The 23,023-nt window shown below is 41.6% G+C and overlaps 2 protein-coding genes across 4 annotated transcripts; one reads left to right on the top strand and one right to left on the bottom strand.

The window, feature by feature from the left end:
• Positions 1-9,779: 9,779 nt before the first annotated feature.
• On the bottom strand, positions 9,780-14,808 carry rnf114 (ring finger protein 114). The gene is made up of 6 exons (XM_029435112.1): positions 14,607-14,808; positions 13,886-14,036; positions 13,651-13,757; positions 11,427-11,541; positions 11,247-11,354; positions 9,780-11,138 (listed from the first exon to the last, which is right to left on the bottom strand). Exons 1-6 carry the CDS (start codon positions 14,741-14,743, stop codon positions 11,073-11,075), a joined length of 684 nt encoding a protein of 227 aa, XP_029290972.1. The 5' UTR covers positions 14,744-14,808; the 3' UTR covers positions 9,780-11,072.
• On the top strand, positions 13,906-22,961 carry spata2 (spermatogenesis associated 2). Of its 3 annotated transcripts, none has more exons than XM_029435111.1 (4): positions 13,906-14,075; positions 16,778-16,891; positions 17,856-18,673; positions 19,662-22,961. In XM_029435111.1, exons 3-4 carry the CDS (start codon positions 18,323-18,325, stop codon positions 21,006-21,008), a joined length of 1,698 nt encoding a protein of 565 aa, XP_029290971.1. In that variant the 5' UTR covers positions 13,906-14,075; positions 16,778-16,891; positions 17,856-18,322; the 3' UTR covers positions 21,009-22,961. The 3 variants fall into 3 exon arrangements, with proteins under 3 accessions (XP_029290971.1, XP_029290970.1, XP_029290969.1); XM_029435110.1 differs by having other exon boundaries at positions 16,732-16,891; XM_029435109.1 differs by lacking the exon at positions 13,906-14,075 and adding an exon at positions 15,786-15,809 and having other exon boundaries at positions 16,691-16,891.
• Positions 22,962-23,023: the final 62 nt, after the last annotated feature.

Below are 23,023 nucleotides of genomic sequence, written 5' to 3'. Positions count from 1 at the left end.
TGATGAGTGGATCTGCATCACAGTTCTCCCAGGCCAATCTATCACTATCTATGCCTCTGGGTAGCCTCCCCCCAACACTAACGCACTCATACATGCCCATACTCCCTCGCTGTCCCATCTGCACGTTCCCATCATGCTTTTCTTCTTTCTTTTTTTTTTTTGCAAAATCATACATTTCTATATCTATGGTTTAAATGTTGTAGCACGTAAAAGCAATCTTTGAAGGATAAGTCTGGAGATATTCTATAATTCTGTCACAAATATACTTTAATTTAAAAATAAGGCTCAATATTTTTCCTAAAACAGCAGCACATTGTAGTTTTAAGAAAATGTTACTTAAATAGGAATTAACTGTGTATTTGTTGGGGATTATTTTCAGAGATGGATTTGATGTTCACGTGAGTATTTACAGCAGCAGGACTGCCTTAAAAACAAAAGGCCAGGACCCATGTTCATTGTAATGAAGGAACATGTCAAATAGTTCAACAGTGTTGCTCTTTAAAGTGTTTTTAACAATTTCTGGTTTCTTTGGCATGGAGGAATAAGCTACAGCAGCAATACTCGTTAGTAGGACATATTCATTGTTGGTTTTGGCATTGCCACTGGATTTGTTGGCAATAACATAAATACTGAATATCACCTGACTTCTCCGTTAATACACTCCACGTCCTGTAGGAAATAGAGCTGTTTTCGTAGAAATATCGTTGCGTGTAATGGGAACATTAACTTTAGAGTTCAACAGTATGCAGTTTGCCATTAAGGCCGGTCAGCAAACAAAGCTGCTTGTCCACTGTTCAGAATCACTGAATCAGTGACTAACCACTCATGCCAAATGTTTATTGTGGTGTTGTGAGTACAAGTTTAGATTAGTAGAAAGTTGTGTTGTATAAATGCTACCCAATGTCAACTAAAAGTCGGCACACTTTCACATTTACTGGTGAAGTAGATGTAGGGGGAAATAGATACACACATTAGGTCTTAGGCCAATAGTTCTGTGGTTAGAGAACAGTAACTACCTCCTGTGCCATAAGCATCTTGGACTCTTTGTGGCCGTGGAACACTTAAATACAGAGAGTACTGGCTTCATCAAGGCCGTAAAGCTTAAAGAGGACTTCTCTAGCGCTGAGAGCTAGGAACAGAGCCTATAGAGGAGTAATGATCCCTTAATGTGGTGGCCCGTCTCTCTCAACCTCTCGCACTCTTTCTGTCCACCCCCCCTCCCATTCCTTACTGCTACATTAGCAGGGATAATAAATGAGACTCCGGCATCACAAGCATAAACTTTTTATGACCCACCTAAGCAGCCTTATCAAATGTGGATGTGATTACTTCGCCTGGTGACAGATGGAGAGATGGATGGACAGAAGTGAAGGAAGTGTGGAAATAAATAATTATTTAATATTGTGTGCACGAAGGAGTGATGAGTGCGGAAAAGTAGGAAGAGGAAGTGTTAAAATAAAGGATGAGGAATAAGAAATGAGAGTAGAATGAGGGAGGTGAGGAGTGGGAGGGTGGGAGTGTCTTGAGTGGTGCTCTGGGTAGCTGCTCTGAATGGACTGGTAAGATGGAGTGGACAGGCTGTATGGGCTAGGTGAAAGGCGCCTTTCTCCTCTACATGATAACTTTGATCCCTCCTGTTTCCACACACCAGTCAGCAATATTGTTAAGCAGCAGTTGGTTAATACTTTAACCGAGTCCTGGTATGGAGACAAATGGAAAAGGGTACTCCCAGCCTACCCCCCCCCCCCCCTCTCTACTCAGACTCCAATTCCTATTTACTGTATGTTACTAAAATCATTCAGATTTCAGAGCATTGTCGTCTGAAACTGCGATTCATCAGATAATAATAAAAATAATGGGAAAAAACGAAGGTAAAGATCAAATCTAAAATTATAGAATTCAACAAGGACGAATTAAATAAAAGAAAGACTTGAATATCAATAGAAATACATAAATATAGTGATGGAATGTGAAACATGGATACAGTTTCCTCTATCGTATGCCGTATCATAACACATAATCAGAAATGAGGGATAAATACATGGCTGCCTTTTGCCGTTTACAAGTTTGAAGACAAATATCTGAAACGGTATATTTCTAAGCATGACCATAACATTAATGCTACATTTTAATATTAATGTAAATGTAATTGCCTTGCTGTAATGTTTGGACTGGTAACACTGTAGAACACTGCCTTTGTATTTTGTAAAACTAGATAAAGTACAACATCATTCCCCACCAAGTTATTTTATCTTCTATATTTTCTGCTGAGTTGCAGGACTCTTATTGAAGTCGAGGGTTTTCCTCACGGTAACTTTTGTGCCATGTTAGCTCTATGACTGATAGCGTAGATGCATGCTAAACATGTTTGACATGTAGTTTTTGTTCTGCCTCATTAACGAACGGCCCGAGTATGAAGAGATCAGATTAAAGGTAATTAAAATGACAAAAACACACCATCACTCCTAATGCAGCAGTAATGACAGCCTAAGTGTAGCTGAATGCCAGCCCCCTCCACCTGTTTTTCCTCTGTGTTCCTCCCTCCGTTCATCCCTCTCTCCACCTCAGCTGTGGCTGCAGAATCATTAACCTGGCTCTGTGAGTAGGATGTGCTGACAGAACACTCTGCTATTGTGCTTCCTGTCATCTTCAGGAAATCAGGGCTTCCCCCTGCTGTCGAGGTAAAGCACCGCTGGGTGACGAGAGATGCCAATCTCTCTCTCTTCGTTCCTCCTTTTAATTTGTTCTTCTGTTTCTATGTTTATCTCATTCTCTTTAGCTCTCTTTATGTCTCTCTACAAAAAACTGCTTACACACAAAAATAAATAAAATATCCAATACCTGTCGAGAGTCCCAGATTCAGCAGAGCAACTGAGCCACATTTAAATGTCTAAAATAATTATTCAAATTAGACTTTGCCTTTTAACTCTGGGGAAAAGATTCCTACATTGTAAAATCAAAGGATATTAAGGATATGATATAGTGCACATGTGCAGAGGGTGGACAGCATAGCTAGAACACTTCATATATAATAATTCAAGTGTATAAAAGTATAAATGAAAGTGAATAAAATCAAAAGTTTTAAACCAGTAGTATTTATAATGGGACTATTATACTGGATTGCATGGTATTGTCAGGTGTTATTTTGCCCACCCTTGTGTGTGCGTGTGTGTGTGTGTGTGTGTGTGTGTGTGTGCGTGTGTGCATGTGTGTGCGTGCCCTGGTGTTAGTGATTGAGTGGGTATGCTCTGTCATGAGCAGCGCAGAGTTGACGCTTCCTTTACATGGCAGCTTCAAGGCTCCAGTGATGTATCAGAGTCAGCAGAAGCATTGATCAGAACCAGGGTTAATCATTGCTCCGGGAACCCAGAGGAGATAGAGGCTGCCTGGGGAGAAGTAAGCCAGGAGAGTGGGCGGCTTCACCACAGGAGGCCTGCAGCTTTACAGTAAAGGAATGCTGGCAGGAGGACATAACCAGTTGTCTGTTTATCTCACTGTCAAACTATCAGCTGTTCATAATAACAAGAGGTTCAGCACAAGTTTATATATGCTTGGTGTGTGTGTGTGTGTGTGTGTGTGTGTGTGTGTGTGTGTGTGTGTGTGTGTGTGTGTGTGTGTATGCATGGATGGGGTGGGGGCTGATGGACCAGCAATGTAATCCCCTTAAATGGACGGACTTCCGAAATGTGGGCAATGTGAAGCCGGATCTGTGCTGTGTCTACTCAGCAGTACCCATTCACTCCCCTGAGCTGGGGAGTTAATAATTTAAAAGAGAGATGGGGAAAGAGGCCATAGGCCTGAGTGACAACATGGAGAGTAGGAGGGAGACAGAGACCAGTAGGAGTATGAAAAAAGAGATCATAAAGAAATGGAGAGGAAAGAAATATTGCAGAGGGCAACTTTATCCCTTTGGAGAAAACTTAACGTGACATGAAGTCGTGTATTTTTAACTTCTAAACTGACCCACAGACTCCTGCAGAGACCTTTCCCCCCTCCTCTCCATCCTTCTCTCCTCTCACTACCCGTCCCCGTGGGAAGTATCTTCCCTGTGACCTGCCGTCACCACCATCAGTGTTGCCAACATCAAAGTCCAGGATGCTCTCTCCAAGAAATGCACATTAGGATGAGAAGGAAACAAATAAGTAGTGGCATGGATAAACACACAAGCCTGCATGTACACACACACAATTTTGCACATGCACAGATACTTGAAGGAATGTCAGAAATGCCACTAGGAAGGATGAGGGGCAACGGGAATACAAAGGGGTCCATCTCCTCAGAGGGGAGGAAAAACAGGGCAATAAAACTGTCAAGTCAAGCCAAGAATCTGCTGATGGCACACATGCATATACGCAAGTTCAGAGAGACAAAAGAGAATCTGTCAAGCAGATAAAGCCATCACTTCTCCTTTTCATCCCTGGTTTTGTCCAGAGGCGTCCCCCTTTCACCTCTCCTCTGCCCCGCCAACACTTGTCAGGCAAGAGAGTCATTAATGTTTAGCTGGGCAGTGATGGCAGCGCTGACAGGACTCATCTGTCTAAGAAGACAAGATGAGAGAGAGGGACAGCCCATCAAAGGACGCCACTTAGAGAGTGAGAAGGAGAACTGAGGGGGAGGGGGGGGGGGGGGGGGGAATGGGAAACGTAAGGCTGGATGGACAGGGAAGAAACCCATCTTTCTTTGCAAAGTTAAAGGTTACGTCACCAAGGTGGGCTATAAAATGATGCTATTGTCATTTCCATCCTCCCCTTCCCTTTCTATCTCTCTATCCATCCACCTACACAGCCCCCATCTCCCCTCCCCTCCACGTGCTTGTCAGCAGTTTGATTCAATACCTGCAGGTTAGTTACTCATTGAGCTGAGGAGGGACCGGAGCCGATGGAGGTGTATGGACGGCTGTCTATGGGCAGCCACTGGTGGTTGGGGGCTGCTGTTTGATTGACAGATCTGCCTGCGTCGTCCATTCGTTCCTGTAAAGACACAAGACACAAAGCACAGGAAGTAGAGGGAGGTAAATAGCTTTGAATATGAATGGTACACTGCAGGGGCGGTTAATAATTGGGAAGTGTTGGACTATTAATCTGAGAGACAAGGCGATGTTGGATTTCGTTGTTGTGCGCCGCTGTAGCTCTGACACCGAACTGTTCGGCCTTCACTTCTGGATACACAGTTAAAGGATCACATGATGTTTCCCATAAGCCATTTACAGTAATATCACAACCACAATATCGACTTAGAGTACTTTAATAATGCCATTATACTGTTATTCACTTTCCAGCTCTGATGGACCTCTAATGACACACTGTTGCCATAAATCTGAATTTCTTAGAATAAGCTTTCTCAAGTTTCTAATCAAATCTGTTTTTTGTGCTGCATTTGTTTCACGCACATATATAAATATATATATATATTTATATATATATATATATATATATATTTAGACCTAATGATTTATTGATGACGTCATAACTTTAGTTTTTCTTCCAAAATAGATCTGTTAGGATGTTTATAAGTATTTGTGCACATGTGAACATCTCTAAATATCTATGAGTGCAATGCAATAACTGAGCTTTTCCCTCCATCTTTCCAGATATGTCAGAAGGTAATGGAGAAGGTGCTTTGACTGCCGTGACAAGTTAAGTAGTGGGAGCGGGACCATTGTCTTCCAAATCAGCTGTCAGTGTGTTTCTGCTGTCAGCAGTTTAACTCACTACCTGCCTGGTTAATCATCGAGCCGCTCCGAGCCGCGAGCTGCTGGTCACAGACCCCCATCGTTGCCACAACAGGACAACATCTGATTGACAGATTAGCAAGCACTGGCGCTTTTTCAAAGAAAGACCGTTGGAGAACAGGGTGGAGAGTGGTGATTGGAATTGAAGGAGACTTGAAGAGGAAGTGTGAGGTAGAGGAGGTGTGTGTTTGTGTGGGTATGTAGGGTGGAGGAATGAAGGTTAACAGGTCTTCTTTATTGTACGTGTGCTGAGGAATATAAAGATGTAAGATGGTCTGGTATGTTCTGAAAGTTTTTGTAGTAAAAAAGTGGAAGAGACGGGTAAGATGAAACAGGACTGTACAGATATGACTGCACTGTGTCAGTGAGAGTTAGATGGGAAGATAAAACCTCTCTCACCAGTCAGAGCGGATCACTTGGGACTTTTCTCGTCTGTTCTCATAACTGCGTAGCTATGAAACAAAAAATGTCCTTATAGCAGGCAGTTTTCCCCCGTGGCATCCTGGACCAGGAAGACTAAGGAAGGAGAAGGGAGACAAATAATGAGGATTCCTTTGAAAGGGAAATTGCCTCCCCTATTGGACATTAACGCTGCTACAACCAACATTTGTCCCCCCACCCTGATAAGGTTATCCCCACTCTAGTCCTCTCCCCCTCCTCTGATTCCCTCATGCACGCCCGCTGAGGTTTGATTTCAAATGGAAAAATTAATGGGAGAATAATAGCCCTGGGCCTCGCTCTCTTCCACACACACATCTTAGTTGGTCTACAGGGGTACAGAGAGGGGGAGTAAAATGTAGATCCATTCGCCTCTCTTGGCAAATGCTGTTCCATTGTGACACAGGCACACACACACACACAGTGCATGAGCATACACACACATACACCAGGGACAATGCCCCCTCCCTTCGTTTACACCTTAGAGGGCTTAACTTTCAAATATTAGTACAGCGGCTGTGCGGATTTCAAATAAATAAATAAATAAATGAGGAAGCAATGATTAGCAATTCTCCTGATAGTTATACCAATGTGGTTCATATTCATTTTCACTTCCAGGAGAATATCTCTGCAGAAACAGTGATTCGGAGAACTTTCCAAGCTTTTGGAGGGACTCTTAAAACTGGCGTGAGGAGTTTTTTTCCACCCACATTTGTTTTGCAGTGATTCAGGGAGTCACATTGTAGCTTCTGCAGGAATTTAAAGTCCCTCGCTTGGATTTACACAAAACAGATCAAATAACGATTCTCCTCCTCCTGTACATTGTATTTGATTTACTGTAACAAAGTACACATTATGCCTTTAGAGACAGGAGTAAAGATAAACTGTGTTATCCTTGCACTTCTGAGTACCTCTGGCATAATGTTGGCAGGTTTTAGTGGAAACAAAAATAGATGCACACACACAAACACACATACAAGATGTGCAAGTTTCACTTTGCTGATACAGGGCCAAGCAGGTTGCAGGCATTATTAAATCAAAGTTAAGTTTGTTGCTCTTAGGCTAGCAACATAAGATGTGTGTGTGTGTGTGTGTGTGTGTGTGTGTGTGTGTGTGTGTGTGTGTGTGTGTGTGTGTGTGTGTGTGTGTGTGTGTGTGTGTGTGTGTGTGTGTGTGTGTGCGTGCGTGCGTGTGTCTGGCTGGGGTAGGGGGTCGGTTGTTAAGAGTTTAAAAGCGGAAGAGGAGTTGGTGTAGAACCAGTATTGATGTCAGGGAAGCCCACTGGCACTTTCTGTTCAAACATTTGAGAGGACCGACCTGCCCAAGCTGCAGCGCCCGGGTGGCAGGATTCCCGCTCTTCCTGTTTCTCCTGACTTTGAGGAATTTTACGGTGAACAAACTCCCAGTGCTCCTCTCACACGCCCCACACCTCATCGCAGATACCTGCCTCAGCAAAACTAGAGAGATAGATTAAGAGAGAGAGAGAACTTTCCAGGCATTTTCAGGAGTTTTTATCTTATGTCACCCTTTCTGTGTATCACACAATTTTTAATATCAGATATCAGATAGAATATCAGTTTCACTCTTTTTACGTTTGATTTTCATCCAATAAAAGCACCAGGTCAGTCCTCCTGAGTCCTACCTAACCCACCTTAACATCTTTCTCTCTGAACAAACGTTTAGGTAGAATGCAATGTGTGATGGGTGTGTAAGAGTCTAAACCAGGAAGAAAACCATCATTTTTGAACCAGGTCCAAAACTAAATCTTTCAGGCTGCTGCCAAAAAATCTAGCAGACACCGAGCACCTTCCCTTATTCCTGCTCTCTATTCTGACTTTTAAAAAAAAGGTGCAATTTCAACAATTTATGGTGCATTCACCTGTGACTGTTTGAATGTGTTGGCGATAACCACTTTAGACAGCGTCAGAGGGGCATACAGCTACAAGTTCAGAGATGCTGAATTTTGAGAGGTTTACAGTATACTGTAGGTGAAAAGGAAGGTTTACAATACATTGAAAGAAAACAAAAGGCTGGGGAAAGGGCGTCTAGGGTGGAGTGATGGTGCGACACACTTCTAAAACAAGCCACCGTCCCCACACCTCTCACAGTGTGCCTGTGGGCACATGTAGCATTAATTGCTGCCTCCACAGAGCCTGCAGACTGCACACACTATCTATTGCTCGCATCAAAGAAACCACACGCTGAACTTTATGAAATTTTTATTCAATGTGTTCACTTCTCTTCCCTTTTTCCTCTCTTTCTTCCTTTTCCTATTCCCCACCTTGGCCCCCCTCTCCCTTTTTAGCTCCGCCACCAAACAGACAAGAAAGACTTCTCTCTGCCATGTTTTTCGGCTCGACTTCCTTCCTGCCCAGAAGCACTGGAGTATCTCGTTAGTTCTCTCACAGCTAACATCTCTCCTCTATCTGCCAGGAGCAAAAAAACCTGATCGGGGGGGGGGGGGGGGGGGGGAATAAAGGGAAGAAAAGAGAAGAAAGGGGAGACTACATCAAGAAGTTTGGTGGGTGAGATTCTCCGTAGAGCTAGGTGAGAAACTGTAATATCATTTAGCTACAGTAATTACACATACAAGAAGCACACAAAGGAAAGAAAGGAGATGAGAGGGTTTTCTCTCCCTGTGGACAATGTACACCGAAGGGCCTAAGTTTCATCATAACCTTAGCATAGATAAAAGTACATGCGAAAACACATTGCAATATCATTGTTGGTGTGATATATCACTGCCCTGATCTCTAATACATGAACAAAGGTTTGTAGAAAGGTTTGCTTATTTCAGGTAGTCCACAATTTGTTCTTTTTTACTCTCACACACCCTTTGCCCCGTGCCTGATTATGACAACAGAGCAAATCCAGAGTTGAGATTGATGTACCCTGCACATTACCTCCCTTTTAACTGCTCTCGCTCTCTCTCTCACACACACACATACCCTGATACACACACGCACTGTGGTCATCTATCAAAGCAGCAAGTGTTGTTTCTTCCCCCACACGTCTCGTACACACAGGTATAAATCACTGCGCCTGATTTCTGGGGCCAGGGTTTAAATAATTAAAGAGCTTTAATTTATCAGGATTTAGCACCCCCTAACAGTAGGGCTGACAAAAGAGAATGAGAGATATATTGAGAAAGAAAAAAAAAAGTCATTATACATGAGAAACACATACAAAATTATTACACATTTTACTGGAGAGAAAAACGAACATCTAGGGCTAAGTGACACCAAAGACTACGTGAAAAGGCATTAAGGTTCTGCTCTAGAGCTACTTGATCTGGGTGTATCGAGTTTTATTTACCTGTTGGTAGAAGACAAATGCAATGCAACCATGTGTGAATATTTGCACAACTGTATATGATTGATTTGTGACAATTACAAGTCATCGGAAAACAACACTGATGTAAAATGAAAAAGGTAGACACAATCCACATTTTAAGAATTAAAATAAAAAAACATCCAGAAAGAAATCAAGCAAAGTCCAACTGAATGTTCTTGTTGTTCTTCACATGCGGTCCGTTTTGGAGGCATACAAATAATAAGCTTGTTGATTTTTTTTTTTTTTTTTTCAGAACTGCTGGCAGTGATGTTAAGAGCAAAACAAACTGGAGGGTTTTTTTTTTTTTTGGTGATGAAGCAACCAAGACACTGGGCATGAAGAAACACAATACAGTAAGTTACATTTAAATTCTTAAGTCATGTCACATCATGAACTGTCTAAAAGCGAAGTTATGGTTACTCAGTTAAACTATAACAAATAACCCCACTAAAAACCTCTAAAAGATCAGTGACATTTTTGTATGCTGCATATAAAACCTAAGCTGGAGAACAACACATTGAGTACAGCACATTTATAGAATGAAATCTGTGTTGAATTATGTCTTGCAACAGAGCCACGAGGCTGGTGAGGGCCAGTGGCTGTCATGGATGGCCAGAGAACGGTGGGACTCTACTGCCCCCTTATGGCCATTAACATGCAAATAAATTCTCATCCAAATGAAAATCACAGAACTGACCGATTATGACACACTGATGGTCTCCTTCTTGCATCTTTTGGTTCACTGGATGAACTATTAGCCCTAAGAGTTTTGGAAGTCAGAAACAAGATCTACCAGCAGGCACAAAGACATAAGGGAGAAACATTACAATAAAGCAAACAGCCAACATCTGGCTTTGTTTGACCCTCTTATTATTTATTCTTTCCAGTAGATCTCTGAAAACAGAATGAACATACACTCTCTCACACAAACTTCACCTAGAAACAGCATAAAAAAAGACAGCGCTTCCATCTGCTAATAATCTCAAAAATAAAAACAAAAACCCCCTCTCAAGTTGAGAGTAAACATGCAGAGTCACTCGAGTAGATTGTTATATATTATTGTTAACATTACTTGACCACCTCACTGAGTGAAGTCTGTCTTCGCTGGCAATAGTTAGCCACCTAGTGGTCGAACCCTCTTATAACATCAAGTATTGACGACAGGGAAATTTAATTACAACTTTGGAAGTTTTTGGCTATATGACACCATGTCATCGATGAACAAACAGCTTGAACAAACATAGTTTAGTAGATATTCAACAAACTATCAAGTCTACAGACTCAACTGGGGGGAAGATTTTATCACACCAGAAACACAGTATCACTCCTAAATCAGACATTACAATATGCTTTCTTAACCATATTGCGTGATTTATTTTCTGATGAATAAACCTATAGATCAATAGCATCAATTTCCCTGTGAAACTGATAAGCCAAAGCAACACAGTACTACCCTCCTCATCATAGATGAATGATGTTTCAGTGTGTTGTTCTGTCGTCTAAAGACTTCACATCACCATCTCCCCTTCACTTCACTGGATTCCTCCTCTGGTGGATTGTTATTCACACTTCAATTGTCCAAAAGGGAGCGCTGTAGAGCCTCCTGGATCATCGTGTGCTCATCTGTGGAGTAATCCTGCAAAGACGAGGGCGTAAGGAGAGAAGAAAACAGAACCGCTAAGATAAACTGATCATTTACATCACGAAAAAGAAACTCTAGATCGTGTTTAGGGCCTCAACTTACAACAAAGGTGTCATAGGAGAATGTGTGTCTGATCTTCAGGTGCTGGAAAAAGTCAGCACTCCTGTAGTTAGGGTCCCCCCAAGGCATTGAGGCACAGATGGGACAAACCTGGACGGACACAAAGTGAAATTAGTAACGAAAAGCGACTCTTGACGTCACAGTGTAGCGTTGATTTCCTACCACTTGTCGTGTATCACGACCATGCTGGGAAGTGCAATGTTCGACCAGGCCGTCCTGGTCGAGGTTCTGGCAGTTGCAGTATGGGCAGGTGAAGGTGAAGCGATTTGGTACAGGACTGTGGGAAAGAAACAATAACACGTGTTACAATACTGTTTCTGTATTTGAAGAGATGTATTTCTCTTTGCTATTAATCAGGGCATCGCCACATTTTTTAAGTACAAATTGAATTACTTTTAGGAACTTTAATAGCAAAAATACCAGCACTGTGGACAAAGAAACTGACAAACTAGACTATAGTATAAACAGTTATTTAGGAGAGATGCACCGATTTTGAAATTATGGGCCCGATTCCGATATATATATATATATATATATATATATATATATATATATATATATATATTGTTGTTACTTTTAGTTTTTTGTTGTTATTTATCCTTCTTCTGCGCCAGGTAAACAAAGACATCTTCATTATTAAATAAAACCCAAAACTATTTTAAAGTCATTTAGCCCTCTGTGGATGAAAACAAATTTAAATCATACAAATTTATGAAACAACCTTTAATATAGCCTTCCTCGTGTCTGGTGAAGTTACGAATACTACTCTGGTGAAGACATGACCCGCCCTACTCTGCCTCTGATTGGCTAGCACTCGTCGCCTGCCTGATGACGACGTTTCTCATGTAGCCTGCGTTCAACAAACAAGTATTGCACTACATCCAACATTATCCATCACACTACTTGACCAGAATTATACATAGGGAATTCAGGTCCTTTTTTAAAACTAATAATAAACATCATGTAGTAAAACACAGACAGGGAATATTTTGCTGCACTATGACTTTCACTTTTGACACTTAAAATGTTTTCTTAGAATACATACTTTTACTTAAGTAACGTTTTGAATGCAGGACTTTCAATGCAGTAGTTATTCACAGTATGGTATTAGTGTAGTTTTACTTAAGGATAGTGAATCTGTTGTCATTTTATAAAGAATAGCCTAATAAAAATAAAGGTAGCAATTTTTACCATGACACACACACAGACTCACAAGCTATAAACAATACCAGAGCCACTGGTTAAAAATAATTCCTCTTCTTACAACATGGGTCTCATTGTTGTAATTTTCAAAAGGTAATTCAGAGCAGAGGGATTGCCTCCACACGGCTCTCAATATGTCAAAAGCTGAGCCGGAGGCTAGCAGCTAATGGTGCTAACAGCACAAACAACAACAACAGTTCTGACAGACACTATCAGCGGTAACCACCGTATGAGCGCAGTGCGGAGCGGTGGCGATTAGCTCGCCAGTGGGGCACACAAAAGGAGACTTCCATGCATTAACCAGCACTAACATGCATGCACAGCCAGCACGGCTTGGCAGGCACAGAGAAGCTCAAATTACAACACAGACAGAGGAGCGACTTCAGTCTCTGCAGAGGTAGACATTACTCAACTATATCTTTACATTGCAAATCATTATTTTCTGCTATACTGATGGTCTGAACCTTTACATCTAGGTAATCCTAACAGTCAATGATTGAATACATGCAAGTGTGCATATTCCAATGGAAAACATTTTCATTGATAAAGTGACAACAAAAATGGCAACTCAGATTATCAGGCTATGATAGACTACTAAACCAATCTTCTGACAACTCCAAAATGTTATAATGGGGTACAAAAGAAATCAACCGTTAAAAGGTTTTCCCAAAATAATCCATTACTACTGTCTTTTGCACGGTAAATCTTAAGGGTTCATGCCACAGGCGGATAGTTATGTTCACAAAAGGGATGTTGGATATGCTCAGACCTAATCAAAAGTCAGTCAGACGGTTTATTTGGAGCATACAAAGCTGCTGTTCAAAGAACCGCATCAGGTTCCTTGGCCACATCTGAGTGGATTAGAATAGTGTCCACAATCTCTACAGTGATTGTGGTGAGAAAAATATTATGCTGTCCTATACATATTCTAGATAAAACTAGATAAATCTCTGTTGTGAAATACAATAATTTACCTTTAAGAATTTAAGGTATTCAGTCATACAACACAATGCTTCATGTTTAATAGATGCGTTACAGTAACGCAACATTACACCTATCAGTCATGGCACAAAATCTTGCTTTAATGCTCACTTAACTATTGAGTGTTTATTATGTAGAAAAATAGTGAATGAGTAAGCGATTTCAGACGTAGGCCTATTTTTTTCTTATCACTCTATTTCACCTGATGATGGCAGGCTGGTTTTGGGCAGTGGTCCTCACTCCCTCTTCAATGTAATCCTGGTATTTTGAGCAGGCAGCTGTGTGGCTTCTCATTTGAGAAAGGCCAACCTGAATAGTGAGAAAACACACATCAGTAAATCCTAGTGCAAATGTTATAATTGTTCTCAAATGTTTGCAATATTTAACACTGATACTGTCTCAATACAAACACTGATGTTATTTTGCATAAAACATACCTGTGCTCCACATCCCTTGCAAGCAGCCACAGATGATTGAATGACAGCCTCAAGCTCAGCAGCTCTTGTCCAGTGGCCCAGCCCGGCCCGACATACAGCACAAACAGGTTTCTGTGGACGCAAACACTCCTGCAAACAACTCTGGCAGAACCTGATAAGAGATGGGTGAAGAAATGTAGTGATGAACAAGGTAAGGGAAACAAGACACTGAGACTGTGATACATTCTATTTTGGGATCTGGTAGCTGTTTACAAGTATTCCTACATTTATAGGCTGCCGCTAAAATACACTATATAAACAGACGCTGTCATTTGCTGGAAGATTCCTATCTAGCGCTTCCTGTAAATCCGATGGAAAGTCCCCACCTCAAGAGGGCGCAGGGATTTGTAGTCCTTTAAAGTGGTTTAGTGAGTCTAAGCAATAGATATATAAACTACAACTCCCGGGTGATGCCGCCTCTTTGATGTAAACAAAACTGAAACTGGTTTAGCAAACTGGCATTGGTTTTTACGGTTTTTAGCAAATATACAAGTTAGCAAAATAGAATTACAGGGTCACAACAAAAACAGGAACACGCATGGTCGATGTTTGTGACTCTAGTGGCACGACATGTTTTAAAACAAGCCTTTCCCCACAGTATTGTTATCTCGAACCATTGCATCGCTGGTGGTAGAGGTGGGTTGAGGGGAGGACGATCGAAATAAAAAGGCAAAATACTCACGTATGACCGCATTGTGTTGTTACGGGACTATCGAAGATTTCGAGACAAACTGGACATACGAATTCTGACACGTCGTTGCTCCCGTCAGAGACGTTTTTCTTGTGCTGTGCTGCACTAAACCCTCCGAGCATCGCCATTTCTTTTCTTCACTGAGTCAGTCGGTCCCCCACCAACCGTTCCTGTTACGACGTCATCAGATTCTGGTTCTTTTTTTAAGCGCGAGGGCGGAGTTATCGCTGAAAGTATCACACATGATAACGTCTTCAAGTTATTGTTTGTTTTACGTATTGGTAACAATTCAGCCATTGTTACGAGTAGGTAAATGAGTTAGGGCGGCAACTAAGGACTTTTTAAAATAATCGATGTAGCCCATCTCCTTATTCTATAAATTGTATAACGTGAAAATTACCAGTATAATTTCCCTTAGTCCAGGGTTATAGCTTTAAATATATGCTAGCTTCAGCTCAAAGATATTCACAATGATTAACAACACAGAAAATCCAAAAAGCTGGTACTGGAGAATGTTTGACTGCTTAAAGGTTCAATGTGTAATTCCGAGCCACCTGCTCCAAAGACATAGGGGGCAGTATTTCACCTCTAAACTTGGTCCATACAATCTCTGATGTTTATATTTTTAGTTGTAGTAGTTTGTTTGTTTATTTATTGTATTCTAATTTATTCATAATATTGTGTATTGCATTTACTCCTGTAAATGCCTGTCAGTCAGTCAGCATGGCAAGAATAATCAAAATTCCACCAAACTGCTGAAACTCTGAGAACCGGTCAAAAAACACTGCTATTTTATCATCTTAACGTGGGGCTTATCTATCTGTGTTTACTGGGGTACTAATGTTAACCAGTGTTAGCCGGAAGTCACAGCGGGCTAGTGGACCTGTGTAACGGCAGCAACAGGGAGTTTGCAGTTCCCCGGTGCTGTGGCTGAACTCCAGCTAACTGCTAAGTGAACCTTGGCGAAACCGCCTCCTGACAGCTGTGAGGGCGAGGCGAGGGTGTGGGCCGTTTTTGTAGTTTCTGCCACTTTGAATGAAATCCAATAAACAAACTATTAAACAGACACAGAACATGGCTTACAAGCGAGTCGGGTAGATATACTTCTTCTCCCTCTGCTCTGAGGGCAGACTGGCACTACAGCCTCTAGAGGAACAAGTGGTATTACAAGACTGGACGGAGCGGAACTAGTCAGTGAGTATGTTCATTTCAGTAGATATCTCTGGAACACAATACATAGACATCTTTAACATAACGTCATAACTGTTACCTCTTCACATTCTGTTGATAATTATTAGTTAATTGTTTTAATGTTTTGAGTTTAAATTCTGGCATATCTTACAATTTGAACCTTTAAATGACTTAAACTTAATCGATTCTAAGAACAGAACAATTTACTGATTGTTAATTGAACATATCGTATTGACTCGGACAGCCATCAAGTAGACTACTGTACCTACAATTTTCAGATATTTGTACTTTTTTTGCTACTTTTTACTCCACTACATTTTGGAAGCCAATATTGTACTTTAAACTTAATTTGATAACTTGCGTTACTTTGCATATTTGTGCAACTTAATAAGTGATTATAGATGATGAACACATCAATGCATCTATTATAATATCCAGTTAATCCATGTTAATATAGCCTATACATATTTGCATAATGAGTACTTTTACTTGTACTAAGTATAGTTGGATGTTAATACTTATGTACTTTAAGTAACATTTTCAATGCAAGACTTTTACTTGTAACAGAGTATTTTAACACTGTGGTATTGCTACTTTTACATAAAGTAAAATATCTGAGAACTTCTTCCACCACTAGACAAATAGCCTACACTGAATGGAAAGCAATGTCAAAATCAAAAAGATGGATAAAGTGAAGTGTTTAATTATTATAAAAATAGTTTCTATATATTAGACAATATATATTATATTACCTGGTTATTTGCTAGACGTTATTGTTTTTGGATTGATAATAATAGAAATTGTAGATAAAGACAACTATTTTCTATGCGTGCAGACGTAACGTTACGACACGGGTGAGCTCATATTTTTGTTTTCCGAAAAAGACTGTAAATACATGTAACGCACAACACTGGTGGTGATGTAGTCGGTGGGCTCTGCATCCTCCTCCTCTGGCTCCTTCTCTCAAACAGCACGTGGGCCCCCGGTGCTGATGAACTGTCAGAACTGAACGCATGCGCATTGTAATGATGGGAATTTCCAACAGCTGAGGAGGCGTAGCTAGCCACGGCTAGCACTTGTTAAAGGTAAGATGTGCTTGTGGTGATGTGTAGAAAACAGTATGGTCTCTTAGCTGAAGCAGAATTAGGCTTGGGTGAATAAGAGTCATTCCACAATGACGCTATATGTTTCGATAATTGTCTGTAACATCGCCAAAGATGTCTATCTAGCGATGGACCGCCCTGCTAGCTAAAGCAATTGTTAGCTCGCCAGCTGCGCTGAAATGGGCGTTCACTGCTTAGCAGATACCCAGTTGATGGCCCATGCCAGTAGCTGTATCGGCTTTTGTGGGTTCGAGATTTATTAAGAATGAACACAGAAACTGTCCTTAGGGTGTCTATCTTATTTTCAACATTGGTCGTGATTCTGTTGCAGTTGATGCGCAATAGTAATGCATGGTTATGTTGTTAGCTAAGGCATGTTGCTTGCTAGCTTGCTAAACGGATACTCGCTAAGGTTGATGTGTGAGGTAACTGAAATAACCCGTCAACCTGGGAACGAGGAGCAGAAACACTCAACTGCTGTGGTTCAATCTTCATGTCATATTTTAGGCTTCTCCATCTCCGTATGTCTACAGTTAATATTGTGTTCTTAATTTGAGATAACTAAAACTAAGTGTAGGCTGCACGCATGTTGTTACCGCAGGCTCAATATTCACTAGCGCAAACAGGCGTGCAACACCAAATTTGTCCCGATCCTGGTTATGTACACTGTACTTACTGTAGTCTTTTTGTTGGTCACGTACATCGTGATAATATTCAGTCCAACCTATTGGCTACACGACTGAAATAAAATAACCCACAAGATGCATTCATCAGACCACAGACAGTTTCTCAAAATAGTGATGATTGTTGATGATTGTTACACATTTATTTTATTTTCGACTGAATAACACTGACCAAGCCAATAGAAATATGTGGTAAAAGTTTCATTTTTTTATTTCTGTGTCAGAATCAGAGATTTTCATAAAGCTCTACTATGTCATTACAGCTTCGAGACAGCTCAGAAGAATAATGATCATGAACGTGTCTTCATGATGAGTGACCTTGAACTCTGCACTTGCTGAAACCAAGGAATGGAATAGACACAACTCATTAACAGAGCTGAAGCAAACGCTCCTCCTGACCTCATCTTACACGACATAGGCCTGTTTCTCTGGAAACAAGCCAGGCTTTGAGCCAATATCAGAGATGCCCGTAAGAAAGCATCCCTACAGGCTGAAGCCTAGCTACGCCAACTGAAAACACCAGACAACTGCATCTGCTGATTGGATGCAAAATCTCATCCCTCTTCCACCTCTCCAAAACGTTATTAACGTTGAGTGTGTGCCAGTGTTTACAGTGAATTATGGCGACCAAAAATGGTGCTTGAATGTGGCATCCTGGTGCAGAGTATGCTAAAAGGGGTGAGGCTCTCTCAGAAAAGTATAACAGCCGACTGATAGTCTGCTGCCGATAATGGATGCCAAGTTAAAAGAGGACCTGTTTAGAAGGTATGTGACGGCACTGGAGAGGCGTCTGGAGGATGGAGGGGAATATACAGGGATTGGAACTGCACCAGAGGGGGACAGAGGGAGACGTAAGGACAACGAGTCCCTACTCTCCACAGCTACAGCTCTGCTAGGGGCCTACCAGCCAGATCCGGGACAACGTTTCCGGATGGTGCGTTACTATGAAATAGTGGAAAATTCTCTCCGCTGCCAGAGAGGGGGCAACATCAAGAGCCTAGAGAGAGCGTTCCACACATTAGAAACCATCTGCACCAACCTCTTGCTCTTCCCCTGGAAGAAGGAGTTCCGATGTATAAAGGTGAGTTGAGTTTATTCTTAAGGTTGTCATATTATTCTTACTTAAAGATGGAATCAATTATTAGTTAATAAATGTTGGTTATAACCACATTAACCATCAGCTTCCAATATCGCTTTCTCCCGTAGTCTGTATTCACCATATAGAGATCTCGGTCTGAACAGTTTCAAAATGGCTATTACACTGAACATTTAAGAAAAAAAATGTAAAGTCACGTGCAAAGGAAATTAACTATAATTTATCTGATTTTTTAATTTGTAGAAGTGTGGATCAAACCTTTAATTTTGATTAAAACAAATGGCATATGCACAGGCAGACAGAGATATTCAGGTTATCCCACCGTCAATTATCTCTTCAAATGTCCTCCACAGAGTCTACATGATGTTTTACAAGCTCGTTTATACAGACCGTATACATTTATATATTTTACAGCCTGTGTGGAAACAAGCTTTTTTCACATATTCCCTTAGTGCCTCCATTGTAGTAGCTGTGCCAATGTTCACAACGATTGTACTGTTCTTTGAGCAATGAGCTAAAAAGAGGCTTTTTTGTTTAAATATAATGTTAGTTGTTTGTCTCCATAGTTAATAGCAACTGACTTATTAACAATATAAAATATACATCCTACAATATAGTTGACATACGAATACTCTTCAATTCTTGTCAAATTTAGTAATGGTTTGTTATTTATTCTCTAATCATCGCACCATGAAGTATTAAATGTACACCAACATTTGAAACACCGGATTGGAACCCGCTGCTATCCCAACTAAATGTATTGTCCTGTTTTTTAACATCTGTTCTTGAGGTTATAGTTTGTAATTATGTTAAAAGTTGTACACCTATAATGTTGGTGAACACAGTAGCAAAACAAACCTATACTTTGAATTATTGATGTCAGAGGAATAGCGTGTAGATTTTAGCTTTATCGTTTCAAGCTGTTTTAATTTACTGTCTGACACAAATACTAATTAACCCATTTCTCTTTTAGACCTTCACTGGCCCATATGTGTACCATCTGCAGTCTGCCATTTCTGATCCTGAACTACGAACTCTAATGCACACCATCGGCTACGCCTGTGACCATGATTCGCAGTTCCATTTGCAAGAGCACCCGGGAGGCACAAATCATCTCCGACAGTTGGCGTTTGAGCTCTTCTTGGCCCAGGCAGAGTGTCGTCTTCTGGGAGAGGTAGTGGCTCTGGCCCGTGGTTCAGCCTCAGAGTTGGAGGCCCTGGAACTCCGCAGAGGTTGCAGAGATGATGCAGCTGGCTGTGCTGAGGCGCTCCGCAGACGTGACAGCCTCGGGGCAGATATGGCTCGGCTGTCTGTGCGGCCATTGGATATAGAGAGGCCTCATGCCCACCACCTGAGGCGAGGTAGCCGACCGTCTAAGTCTGTGGATGTTACAGATGGGGCTGGTCACTGGCACGCTGCAGTTAGCAAGCCTGTCTTGAAGGCCTCATTGAGTCTGAGGAAGGAAACTCTGTTTGTGGATGCAGAGGAAGATATGAAGGATGAGATCATCAGACCCAGCACCTCAACATCTCTCTTCTCTGTGGCAGCTCCACCTTCCTATAGCCCTGTTGCGGATTTTTTCCCAATTCAGTCACCTCCCCCGGCTGATGCTTACACATCCTACCACCTGTCCTCTTTGGACGAGATTGACTTGTACACAGAGCGGGGCATTGGGACGGGAGGGAGGCAGACCCCCTCTCGACCTCCATCCAGAGAGCCCCGGGATCTAAGGGATGCGTGGCTGCTCAAAGCTCATGGTAGTGTGAAGTGTCAGGGCTGTGGGCTGGGCTGCTCCTCTATGGCCTCATGCCAGAGATGTGACATGATTCTCTGTTCTACCTGTCATGATGTAGACCCCTCCCCTTGCTGTGGCCTCCAGGACTACCACCCCAAATCCCCACGACCCCTCGATGGATACATTCCTGTCAAGGAAAAACTCTCCGTCTACTCTAATACTCACTCCCATCTACATCCGCACCCCCTCACGCTGACTCACTCCCACTCTCACCCCCACCCTCACCCCCAGATGGTGGAGAAACCCCTCATGTCCACCAAGCTGTTTGCAAGCAAGTCTGTGGCCTTGACAACGCCAAAGGGAGGCAGCAGTGAGCGACTAAGCTTGGGGGGATCACGATGCGGGTTTTGCAACAAGCCGGGGGCATCGCACACCTGTGTGAACTGCTCAAAGGTGTCGTGTGACTCGTGCATGGGCTTGTATGCGAAGGATATTTGCACGCGAAAGAATCCCCAGCACAGCTTTGTGCCCAACCATCAGCTCAACTTCAAATCCGGCACCATATCTCACCTGGTGTACCGATGAATCAGGCAGACAGAATATTTGTTTCTCCCTTCTAGTCCCCTCCCTTAACCCGCTGCATAGTCTTGCACTATTGCTTTAGCTCTGTTCCTGTTTAGCAACTCATTCACTATCTTCCCCTTTATCTGATGGTCTTTTTGCTCTATCTAACCTTCTCTTGAACTTTGTACATGTTCTCTTACTATCAGTAGGGCCCTGAAATGCACATGCCACAGAGAGCCATATTGTCTGCCCATCTCTCTGCCTTGTACAAGTTCAGGCCTTTTATCTATTTCTTCTTCCTTTTACCCTGCTACCTGCTCTTGAGTAGTCATGTGATGTTGTAGCGCTTCCCCAATTCCTCAATTGTTGTCCTCCTCAAAAGGGAAACTGGAAAAAAGGGAGTTTAATTCCTTCTTATTTTGAATGAATTCTGTCCAAATGAACATATATACTTTGCCTAACTTCTCAGCTAAAAATTCCTCTAATATATAAATATATATATACTGTGTGAGTGAGCGAATGAGTGTGTGTGTGTGTGGAAAAGACCTCTGAGCTTGCATTGTGAAAACAGGAGATCTTTTTAAACTTGAAAAATAGTATGGAAAAACAGAGAAAACATACACTGGAAGTCAATAAGTCAATAGTATATATTTTTAATCTCTATTCTCTAGAACAATGTGAGACTGTTAAATGGGCATGAGGTCTGGCATTGTGGTTTTGGGGTATAAACTTGTGTCTGTGGGTGTGGGGTGGGAGATATCTCAAAGGGACATATTGAGACAATGGTCAAATGCCACATATTATATTTAAAAGATTATGCCTTGTAAATTAACCCTCAATTGTTTCTTGTTATATGACTGAGGTTTAAATGCTGCTGTTGACTTGAGACATTGAAGATGTGTGGCGTTGACTTCTTTCTGGTAAATAGCCTGTTGAGTTGTGTCAGTTCCAAGACCCCCATTCCCTTTCATTACACTCCTTAAGCCGCCATGGTCCATGATGTTGTAGTGCACCCTTACCAGATCAGTCATTCCCAGTCTCAGGTGGAGTCACAGGAAGTCTCACACTGGGCCTCAAATCAAGCGATTACGGTTCTTTGACAGTGTGTGAGCCTATTGATGGGTTTTTAGATAGTATGAAAGTGTATACTCTGATACGGTTTCTGTCTACCTCAAATGGCTTCAGCTTATACACCCAGTGAGTTTGACATTGTGGTTTCAAAGTAGCCCAACTGGTGTTTTAGCTCAGTAGAAAACATCTCTTCTTACAATCAGCTGATTTAGTCACTTGTAAAATGTTAGCAGAGGTTATTTATCTTGGGAGATAATCCTTGACTTTGTCATCTGAACGACATGGCACAAGGCTTGTAGCCGTTTACAATTTCTGTACACACAGGGAGTGGACACAAAAATATGAACATCTGTAAATTATAAGGCAAATCAATACCTGCAACAAATACTACCATTGTGAAGCTCAAACTGATACGGTTGGTGGAAACAGTCACGATGGTGCTGATTTAGTTTATGGTCATTATTCCGCCTGCGTTGTGTGGGAGTGTACTGGATTGCATTTCACTGTAAATTGTCTCTTATTTTTTCCTATTGACAAAAGACCACTTATTATATGTTGCAGTTCAGTACAACTGCACCTTTTTAGACGATGGGCTCAAAAATGACTATAGAGTTGAATCGCGTCCTCTCTGACAGAGTTAATAATATCAACAGTTATAACATGTTATTGCACTACATTATTAGAGGGATTTATGTTGTGTGTTCCTGCCTGTGCAACACAGTGATATAAGACTTTGAAAGACCTCTCTAAGGCCCTTTATTTGAGCTGATTTGGTGCATGAGGTTCGCAGGAGTTTCCTCAAGCAAGCCACTGCCATTTACTGTGGAAAGTTCCACTCATTTATTGATATAGTTTGACGGGCTGGGGTCATCATGGGTGAATAAACTGTGCTAACAATTTAAACCGAGTGTCATGAATTTAGAAAGTATCTTTAGTGATTTAGGTTTTGATTGTCCATGTAAAAG

Source organism: Cottoperca gobio, chromosome 7 (assembly GCF_900634415.1).
Source record: "Cottoperca gobio chromosome 7, fCotGob3.1, whole genome shotgun sequence".
NCBI classification, from domain to species: domain Eukaryota; kingdom Metazoa; phylum Chordata; class Actinopteri; order Perciformes; family Bovichtidae; genus Cottoperca; species Cottoperca gobio.
The sequence above is the reverse complement of the archived record's forward strand: the minus strand, read 5'-3'. Positions and strand labels throughout refer to the sequence as shown.